The sequence below is a fragment of the Hevea brasiliensis genome, chromosome 7 (assembly GCF_030052815.1).
Source record: "Hevea brasiliensis isolate MT/VB/25A 57/8 chromosome 7, ASM3005281v1, whole genome shotgun sequence".
NCBI classification, from domain to species: domain Eukaryota; kingdom Viridiplantae; phylum Streptophyta; class Magnoliopsida; order Malpighiales; family Euphorbiaceae; genus Hevea; species Hevea brasiliensis.
In genome coordinates, this window is record NC_079499.1 from 104,392,437 (window position 1) to 104,403,348 (window position 10,912).

Below are 10,912 nucleotides of genomic sequence, written 5' to 3' on the forward strand. Positions count from 1 at the left end.
CATATCTCAATTTGGGGAGCTTAGCTCACCCTCACCATTCTCAATATAGCCAATCGAACAAATGGGAGTTCAGCTTCCTCATCTAAGGATGTAACTCTGTATCCACACATAATAATAAATTACAATAACATCAAAAGATTTAAATTATACAATCCCTGACAAGAGCATAATACTAATAGTATATGCGGAGTTTTATATTTCAAATGAATAGAATGAAATACATATATTTGCTGTTAATAGACTTGCGAGAAAGGAAGCAGGTTAATCACAAAAAAATCTTTCATTAACCTGAAAAAAATATGGTAAACAGGAATGAGTGTTCAACTCACAAAGTAAGATATTGATTTTAGATACAATTTTTATAACTATCTAAAACTAATGTATTGCCTGGATATGAAATGCAACATAATCACATAGTATCAAACAATTCAAGTAATATTCGCACAAAAAATAATTTGGAGTGTGCACATACCCATGTGTCACATCAACATATATACATATGAAAGCTGATCCCCTATACAGTTCTCTTAATTCCAATACCTGCCAACAAGGTTAACTTAAGTCGAACTTTCTCTTAATAATTTAAATGCGAGGGTCAACGAGATTAACTAAAAGTCGTACTCATCCCGACTTATCCATATATAAGGATCAGGTCCTAACAAGTCAAGCTCCAGTCATGACTACTTGTCTTACCTATATCTATATTCACATCACACGCACGCTAATACACACAAAACTCTAAATTACCCTAAGGCGACATTCACAATAATTTCATCAAATAAATATGTAATACATTACATGCCTAGTAATTAATTATATCTACATATTTATAAGTGAATGCATGAACATGTCTATAATATATAATAATATTGAAATTATAAATAAAATCAATATCTACTCACAGATTAATCACAGATTACTAAAGCGGCTGGGCGGAGGAGAACATTGATCCGGATCACCTAAACAATTATATTCATTAATTTATTAAAATTAAAACAAAATAAGAAAGTTAGTCAAAGACATCTTAAATTTTTGCTAAAAATTTGACAGAATTTTACCTATACCTAGGACCTATTCAACTAGCAAGGCAACTCAAACAACACTTATAAATCAAATGGCCTCAGGCTCACGTCATAACAACGTCATATTGCCTCTCCTAGGCCCATCAAACTAGTAAAAAATTATATAACTATATATAAAATAATTATTTAAAAATTCAAAGTGTTATAGTTTTTTTAGATAAATATTTATTTTTTTATAGCAGGTAATTTATGAGTTAATCCCCATCTCATTTGAAATTAAACTTTATTTGCTGGGTATATCAAAATTTATTGGATTTTGTATAATTATAAATTAATTTTATATAAAAATAAGTTTAAACATTTTTATATTAAATTTCATATATCATTAATTAAAATATATAATTAAAATAAAAATATATAAAATCTAATTTGATAAAAAATAAAATCATTATCATATTAAAGTGAAAATAGAATTTCTAATCTCACTAAAATTGAAGTGATGTCAATATTTTTATGTAATTTATAAATTAAAATTTTGATTATTTAATTTTTAATTTTTATTTATAAAATTTTTCACCAAATTAAACCTTATTAATGCGCACAAAATAAATTTTACTTTCTAAAAAATATAGAAACTCCTTATATAAATTTTGCGGAGCTGAAGAGTTGTAGTGGTGACGCAATCCCTGATTCCCTAATTTTCTTCCCTCGGACGATCGTATCGGCTCGGTCTTCCACCGCCGATCTTTAACTCCGCCGCATCCATATCGCTGATTTCTTGTCTGTTCTACTAGGCTACTGACGTTGCCGTTGCAGGTAGGCTCTCTCTCTCTCTCTCTCTCTCTCTCTGTCTTTGGTTGCCTCTATCTTTTGCTGTCATTTTCGTTGCTTCTTTTTTCTTTTTCTTTTTTATTTTTTGCTGCTTTCGCTCAACAATTATTTGGTCTTTTTCAAAACCTTTCCATTGCTTAAGAAATCGAAGAGATTTTTTTTTTCTTCAGCAGTGATGCTTTCATTTTATTCTTCTCAGTGAAATTCCTCATATGGGCTTTCTTTAACATCACAGCTAAATATATTTGCTTCTGGGGATTTTTGCGCCAAATTCAAAGGGCTGGGACTTCCTTAGTTCTGTGTTTAGATTTGATGGGCAACTTTCCTCGTACATAATTTACACATTACAGTTGAATTCGTTAAAAGGTTATTCTTTCATTGTTAGTGTTAAATGCTTCATGATTGCATGGTAGCTGAAAATATGCAAGAATGTTGTTAGATATATTAGCTTAACCTATCTATCTACTACCACATAAAATGACTGAGAAGGCAATCCGGACAATAAAATTTCTCTATCTCTCTAGAAAAAAGTTCTTGCTAAATTGGGGAAGTTTAAAAATTTTGTGGTTCAATCTATCACTGTTTGGGTGCCGGCATTTTTTTTTTTTTTGGGGGGGGGGGGGGGTGTGAATGCAACTTTGGTAATGCTGAAACCACAAAAAAAGGTTATTAAAAAACCAGGTAATTTGAGCACAACTTTATTGCTTATGCATTCAGACTGATAATTTAGTTTTGTTTTGTCTTTTGAGTTTAAATTATGATATGTGTTTTCTATTATCCGGGGAATTGATGCAAAAATAAATTGTAGGTTCCTCGTGCTTCATCTGAATCCTTTGAAATGGAGACCATCTTCATGGGAGAGAATGAAGTGGGTAAGTAGCAGTGGCATTTGCCATAATTAGTTATTCTATAGCAATTGCTTTTATAAGTCTGTAGCTGTCATGACTTTGGGGTTTTTTACTTTGGGGTTTTTGTTTCTTTTTTTAAAAAAAGAATGCAATGTGAAAAGGGAACTCATATATTTGGAAATTAAGTCAGGTAAAATCACCATTTTTTATGCATTAATGGTGCTTTTGGAGGTTAGGTTGAAGCTTCCAAATTTTCCCTTGGACCTCTGTTCCTCTTCTATACATGAAAGTGGCAGTTGTCTTTAATGCATACTATCAAATTTGAATTGTAAATTTCTTGGGTGAATAACTTGTTACTAATTATGATGATCCATTGGACCAGTCAATGTTTTGTCAACGGTCTCAAAGTTTGTGTTTTGTCCTGGGTCTCAAAGTTTATATTTGTATTGCTTAACTCTCAATGTCAAAATAAAACCATACATGTGAAAGCTCATAAACACTTTTGAAGGCAAGATAGAGTGGAGTTAGATGCTTATATACATAAGTTTTTATTTTTATTTATTTTTCATCAATTTTATCAACTTATTGCAGTTGTGCTTATTTCATAAGTGATGCAGATGCAGTATGTGTCCTTCCCCATAGGCATAACCCAGTCTCAATTGTGACTCAAGCATGTTTTGGAGAGGACCTATTTGCAATAATTATTGTTAATTTAGGGATTTTATAAGTAGGAAATTTTTATTTTGTAATTTTGATTATTTTTCTATGTAAGGATGTATTATAGGCATATTTGGTTTTTGGTTGAATTAGAATATTTGGTGGGTGTGAACTTAGGATGCTACATCAGATGGTATTGGAGCCAACTTGTGCAGTCATTTTTTTTTTCCAATAGTTTGTATTAAATTTAGGATTTTACATTTTTACAAATAACATAGAAATATGTTGTCATGTTCAAAATCCACCCTGGGGCATTATTCGCCACGGCTGCCACCTTTAGCTATTTCATCATATTCTGTTCGATTTGTGATCAGTCATTACTTGTCAGCAGGATTGCCAGTTTTCGGTCTAAACTGAAAAACTGAACCGAACCAATTTGGTTCAATTGATTTGGTTTGGTTATCTATTTTTAAGAATATCAGTTTTCAGTTCGGTTTGGTTTGGTTTTTAATTCGGTTATAACAGAAAAAACCGAGATAAATGAAATTGAAGTTAACTGTGGGCCTTCTCCTTTGCCACCGTCGTCTACATGTGTTTAAAATAATAAGCCCAGCCCATTTTTCAACATTCCTTGTTTCGTTTTCCTTTCCATTTTACATTTTGATTTTTTCCTCTCACAATCACAAATGCAATCTCTTCCTCACCTTTTCCTTCATCACCTTCTTCCTTCGCAGATATCCTTCTCACAAGCAGGCCCAATTATCTTCTCACACTCTCAAGTCTCACTCAATCGTCTTCTCACATGCCTCTTTCCTTTTAGTTTTAGTGTTTCAACCTTTTAGGTTTGTCTCCTTTTCATGTCGCTCAGCGAGATGAAGTCGCAATGATGTGCATCGTCCTTCAACACAACTCAAGAATTTGTGCACTATTTCGCCATCCCTCATCACCTCACGAGACGAACCTCCTATTGCTGCAACGTTGGACTCATCTTGTCCAAGTCTTAATCCTCCAAACTCCATTTCTCTGGATCTTCTTCTTCTATATCTTGTCTCTAGATACTTGATTTGAACAACTAGGTTTTGATCTATTTGTTGAAATTTTGCTGCTGTGGCAGTAGGATTGATTATTTGGTTTTGTTAATTTCGGTTTTACTGTTAATTTCTGTTTGATTGATTCCTTGATGTTGTTGGCATCTGAGAAATTTTGTTGGATTGGAATTTACTAATTGAGAAACCATTGCAGAGGTGTGAAGTTAACGATGGAGGCCTCTTTGGGTTTTTATTAATTTCGGTTTTCATTGAAACAAACCAAACCGAACTGATCATAATCGGTTTGCTTTGATTTGATTATTCCTGAAATATCGGTTCAGTTCGGTCTTGAATTTCAGCCCATTCGGTTTTCCTGTTTTTCTTAATCAGTTCGGTTCGGAACCGAATGCTCTCCCCTATTGTCAGAATCATATTGAAAAGCTTATTGGCCAAGCTATTAGAAATTCTTATGATTTCTCCTTTGTCATTGAGCTCATATACCAGTTAAAAAAACCACCATTACTATTGAACTAGGAATCACAAGGTTTATTAGAACCCAGCATTGCTGTGTCAGAATCTTGCTAGAAGCACCACCACTTGAACTTAATGGTGATCCACAGTTCTTCATGATTGGCTTAAAAAAGAGAATCTTTTAGTACTGTAGTATGAGAAATGTAGAGAGGGTATGCAGTCAATGTTTGAAACGTTTTGCTTGCACTTGGTATCACAATCATGCTTAGCAACGTCAACTTTGATAGCACTTGTCTATTACTGATTGAGCTTTGTTCAAATTTTTATTGGAGGAGAATTTTTTTACCCTTCACTATGAAGGGGAATTAACCCCAAGTAGTGTGTTCTTTCACAGGGTGACAAGGATGTTAATACTTGATCCTTGGTGTGCCATAATCTTGTTGCCTAATGTGGTTTTGAAGATGATATTCAATGTTGCATCATTAGATATTCTGGTGGACTTAATTATGACACCAATTGAATTGAAAGATAAGGAAATTTCCTTCCATTGATCAGGCTGTAGTATTGGCAAAGCAAGTAAAAAAAATTCCATTTGTTCCTCACAGTTTTGAAGAGAATGGACATGCTTATAATCAATGTCCTAAAAAGTGGAATGTTACTGGCATCAAACAGAGAACTGACAAGTTTGTTGCTAGTAATGATGAGAAAATTGATCTTATCAAGTTCATGTGGTCTGATGACATTGAGGGACAAGCATGTGATCTCTCCTATATTAAATCATTGATACCTGAGCAAATGCATAGACCAAACACTGGTGGTTTTTTTTTTTTTTTTTTTTAAAAAGGAAGAAGAAAAAGTAGTTGGATTGACATTAACCATCTATAAATATGGCACAAGTTAAAAATTGATCACAAATTTCTACAACACAATAAAAAAACTGTTTTCATATGAAAAAGGGAAAAAAAATAAAAGTTGCAAATTGTGGGCTTATTTTGAAGTTTATGATGATGATTGGAACCAACCTGGAACCAAACTGAGAAACTGACACTTTAGGTTTCTCTACTATTTATATTTTGTATTACAAGGTGGAAGAGAAGGTGATTATTGCATTGCCTTCTAACTCTTGCTTATGCTTAATGACAACAAAATAATCTGGTGTGATGCGGCCTAATTTTCAGTACCGTAGGCTGTCTTGCATCATGGTGCCATTACTTTATGTTAGCTAAGTTTGTACCTTTGAATTTGGACCCTGCTTTTAATAATATTCTTCTGCTTCTAATAATATTCTCTTGCTGGCACCAGCTTGTACTCCTTTTGACTGAGAGAAGGCAGTGCTGCATTTGGTAAAATGAGTGGAAGTGGCAGAAGACGCAGTTCTAAGTGGGATTTGAAAGAAGAATCCCGTATCCCATTTGATAATGTAAATGAAAATGCATGGTCTGGGAAAGCAGGCTTATCTTTTCATGACAAAGAATCACAGCATGACTGGCTGTCTCCTGAAGGAGCAAGTAGCACTCGCGCCAAATGGCCTGTTCTGGAACCTTTGTCTGGAAGAAGAGGCTCACATAGGGATGATAGCATTGATGAGGAGCGTAACAGAAGTTTAAAAGCAATGGCCACATGGGATGGAGATGAGAGTTATGGGACAAGAATGTCTCCTGGTCTTGATGAATGGAGGCAGCAAAACCGACGCAACTCTCCTAAAAGTGAATGGAAAAGATCAAGAAGGTTTGATAAGATTTTTTCTCATTGATATAACTGTAGTATTCTCTCTCTTGTTTTTTTTTTCTTTATTTTATTTTTCCTGTGTTTCCCTTTGTGCATATATCCATATAAAAATAATGGATAATGTATGAACTATTATGTACCCTGCTTAACTTAGCCTTAAGCCCTCAAACTAGTTGAGGTTGGCTACATGTATCCATTTCTTCCATTTCACCCTGTTTATGTTTACATATTCAGAAAGATATAGGGCCTCTGAGTCCTTTCTACTTTCTTCAACTCTTAGGTCTGCCCCTTGGTTCTTATCTTCTAATATTATTTTTTAATGGCATACATATTACTAAGAAGCCAGTCAGTCAGTCTTGTTTCCTGAACTAGAATTTGCTTGAGATGTAAATCTTCACCAACTACTTAAAATTTTTCAAGTTTTTGTTAGTTTGTAGCTTGTGGTTTTCCTGTTTTATTATTCGCATGCACTTGGCATAATGTTGTTTCAACTTTCTGATGAAGTTTATGCATGTTGTAGTGAGGAAGTAATACTGTAATAGTCACTGCTAAGCTTCTTAAATTGATTCTTTGTTGATTATAATTGTTTCTCTCTTTCTCTCTCTCTCTCTCTCTCTCTCTCTCTCTCTCTCTCTCTCTCTCGATAGGAGAGTTGAGATGGTTGGTTGATGTTATTTGATCATCCCATTTCTGGTTTATTTGCAGAAGTAGGAGCCGGAGCGAGAGCCGGAGCAGGAGTAGAAGTCCAGTCCGTGGCTTTGGGCGAGAATCAGGATTGTACGAGAGAAGTAGAAGCAGATCAGGTGTATCAGCTCAATTATGTAAAGATTTTGCTGTTGGGAGATGCAGGAGAGGTAGTCACTGTCAATTTCTTCACCAAGGTAATCAGAGTTATGTGGATGGCTGGGAAAGACACAGGAGAACTGTAACTTCAAAACATCCCACTCCCCATGATTCCAGGGACTACCCCTCAGTGAGTGGAAGATCTGTTGATTGTTGTAATGATTTTCTTAAAGGCAACTGTAGGAGGGGTGCATCCTGCAGGTTTTCCCATCATGTAACCTCAAATGTGACTGTTAAGGAGTCTTCTAATGATGTAACTAGGGACAAAAATAGTGACAGAAGGCATAGAGATGCATCTCCGGAGAAACGCAGTGACCGTGAAACCTACAGAGCATCTGATGTTCCTTGCAAATTTTTTGCTGCGGGTAATTGTCGGAATGGAAAATATTGCAGGTTTTCACATCAGGATTTGGCCCATGTAAGTCCTGATAGGTCACGGGATGGTAGGCGTTCACTTGACCAAAACACTGATGATGTGGCGAAATTGTGGAATGGTCCAAAATGGGGCGCTACAAGTGCTTTAGATGCTGGAAAGTTGAGTGGGGATAAAAATGTGACAATTGGTACCCCTGATCAAAGGGGCACTGCATGTGCTGTTGGTGACAAATGGGGTCATTGTTTGGAGGAAGATAAGACACTTGGCAATGCACCAATTGATCATAAAATGGTCAAGAGTGAAACAGATCTTACATGGAATACAGAAAATGCTAGTGACAACATGGTTGCTTCTGAACAAAGGCCAGGTGGTGAGAATTGGCTTGGAGATATGGACATGTCTCCTGAGTGGAATTATAAATTTCGACATTCTAACCATTTTGATAAGCTTGCTTCTTTAACCAGTTGCAATCCCAGTATAACTCGAGAAGTTTCAGATCATGCACATGATGTCACTGCAGTTGTGCCATCATTGACAAATGAATCATCTGCCAAACCTCAGGACTACAAGTTAAAGGATGTTGGTGCAAATGCTGTGCCTCACGATGATAACAGTGTGACTGGAAAAACTGCCAGTTCTCATAGTAGTATTTCTGCCAATATTATGTCTGCGCAAAGCTTAGATCAGAATGGCATGAATTCAAATGCTTTACATCTTTCAGGCTTAAATGTTATTGGACAAGGTCAAGTAACAATCCCAACTTCAGGAGGAGGTAATGTGAATCCTCAAGATCAGATGCTGCTTCAGGAGGGAAAGACAATCAACAAGCCAGATAATGATGGGGATGCAAATGCATCACAAATGAATTCTGGAGTTTCTATGACTCAGAAACTGGTAAGCAACAGTGAACAGCTTACTCAGCTTACCAACATCTCGGCCTCTCTAGCTCACTTACTTGCAAATGGAAAGCAGCTGCCCCATCTTTTTGCTGTTCATAATTCCAATGCCCATAATTACACAGAAACATCTTCCATTGTGAACACTGAGGAGCTTGTTAAACCAGATTCTGCAGTGACTACAGAATCAAATCAAAATGTAGGGCTGAGGAAGCAGTATGATCCTATATGTGACAGCCTTGATGCTGAGAAGAATGTTGTCAATTATAATCCACCAGGTTTTTCACAAAACTTTGTTATAGAGAAAAAGGTTGTGGATGGGAAACCAGAAATGTCATCCAAAAGTTTGTCTCCATCTGTTGCTGGTGCACCAAAGGCTGGTGATTATAATAAGTTCCACAGTTTGCAAGAACCTGATGGCAAGAGTTACCAGGTAAATGAGATGGAACCAGGTGCAAACTCCATAGTTACCAAGGAAAACAATGGGGTGGTAACTGAGGAAAGCAGGAAAGTAGAGGAGGACAAGACTGCACAAGAAAATGATGTCTTGGAGAACATTGATGGAGATGGAAAGACTGATGAGGGCAAACAAAGCAAGGATGTCAAGGGGATTCGTGCATTTAAGTTTGCACTTGTGGAGTTCGTTAAGGAGCTTCTGAAGCCCAAATGGAAGGAAGGTCAAATGACCAAGGATGCTTACAAAAACGTTGTAAAGAAAGTAGTTGACAAAGTTACCGGTTCAATGCAGGGGGGAACTATTCCTCAAACACAAGAAAGAATTCAACAATATCTTTCATTTTCAAAGCCAAAGCTGACCAAACTTGTACAGGTGGGCTCTCATTTACTCGGTTTATGTTGTATTTCTCAGGAAATGAAAATTCTGTCTCAAACAGGACTTTTTTTTTTCTTAATTCATTTATTTACTATCTTTGATTATACCTTTTCACATAATTGTTTTTTGTTGGGTTGCAGGCTTATGTGGAGAAATTTCAGAAGGATAAATGAAAAAAGGAACATCCTGTGTTTTCTATTCATTTATTTTACTGTGTTATATAGCAAACCCACAATATTTCTTGTTAATTTATTAAGATAATGCAGTGTCTAGAGCGACATTTGTCCTGTTTTGTATCTTAGTAGTTAGAATCAAAGATTGGCTAACCTTTCAGCTTCTACCTGCTGATTTGTCATACCTTATCATTTGGAAGTATATGTCGTCACTTCTCTATGTGTGGGTATTTATGCTGGCAAATTTATGGCAGTGACCTTTTTCTGATGTCATCCTTCTTCTTTGTGACATGATTTGCATTACATGGTTTGGTCTTAGGGCATTTGGCTCATACATTTTTTGTTTTTATTTTACTGCTACATAGAATGTTTTGAGACTTAACTGTATCTAGTTCATTTTTTTGGGTGTTCATCCTTGCTGTCTTACAATGGCTTATGGAGTCATTACTGATGTGATCTAGTTTCAGTGGTCATTTGTTATGCAATTCATTTCTGTACTCTTTCATTATGCGGAATTTAAGGACAATTCTGGAGCTTTGTTTTATGAACACAATTGTCTGGTGATGTGGTCTGAGTTTGCCCCTAACAAGGTCTCTAGTTTAGTCAGGAATAAATGTCACATGTAGCTTGTGGGTTGTTTGCATTTTAGATCTATTGTTCTTCATGGCATCTCACTGGATGGCTGTGTAGGTCTTTTTGTATCCCTTATTTTATGGTAACCCTGTGTATGGACAATATAAGAATATTCCTGGTTCCGTGACTGGTATTCTTGTATTGTCATATATCTATTGCAGAATGAGAAGTAGGTCACCTGTTATGTTTTGCCTGATGCTTGAATCCTTCTTACACCATCTGATGCTTGAATCCTTCTTACGCCATCTGAAGATGGATTTATGGATTTCATGTGAATGTGTTAAGATCCCACATTGATTTGGGATAAAGTAATATGTTCCTTATATGGCTTTGGTCATTCCTCTCCCTTTTGAGTTAGTTTTTAGGGGTGAGTTAGGCTTGGCCTAATTTCTTAAGATAGTATCAGAGTCTTCTTAACTAATGTTTGGGCCTCCCATAAATATTTCACACTCCAGGTGTTTGGTTTTGGGCTTGAGAGGGGAGTGTTAAGATTTTACATTGGTTTGTGATTTGAGTAATGTGCTCTTTTTATGGCCTTGGGCACTCATCTCCCCGAGTGAGTTAAGTTCGACCT

The 10,912-nt window shown here is 35.8% G+C and overlaps 1 protein-coding gene across 1 annotated transcript; it reads left to right on the top strand.

The window, feature by feature from the left end:
- The first annotated feature begins 1,648 nt into the window (after window positions 1-1,648).
- Window positions 1,649-9,887, top strand: LOC131181603 (zinc finger CCCH domain-containing protein 38-like). The gene is made up of 5 exons (XM_058150426.1): window positions 1,649-1,838; window positions 2,662-2,725; window positions 6,160-6,585; window positions 7,291-9,529; window positions 9,673-9,887. The coding sequence occupies exons 3-5, from the start codon at window positions 6,206-6,208 to the stop codon at window positions 9,703-9,705; spliced, it is 2,652 nt and encodes an 883-aa protein (XP_058006409.1). The 5' UTR covers window positions 1,649-1,838; window positions 2,662-2,725; window positions 6,160-6,205; the 3' UTR covers window positions 9,706-9,887.
- Window positions 9,888-10,912: the final 1,025 nt, after the last annotated feature.

What these genes read in the sequence shown, in the direction of transcription:
- LOC131181603 (XM_058150426.1), top strand. Translation starts at nt 6,206, where the DNA reads ATGAGTGGAAGTGGCAGAAGACGCAGTTCTAAGTGGGATTTGAAAGAA. An exon ending in GAATGGAAAAGATCAAGAAG is followed by an intron (nt 6,586 to 7,290) that starts GTTTGATAAGAT and finishes GTTTATTTGCAG; the next exon opens with AAGTAGGAGCCGGAGCGAGA. An exon ending in AGCTGACCAAACTTGTACAG is followed by an intron (nt 9,530 to 9,672) that starts GTGGGCTCTCAT and finishes GTTGGGTTGCAG; the next exon opens with GCTTATGTGGAGAAATTTCA.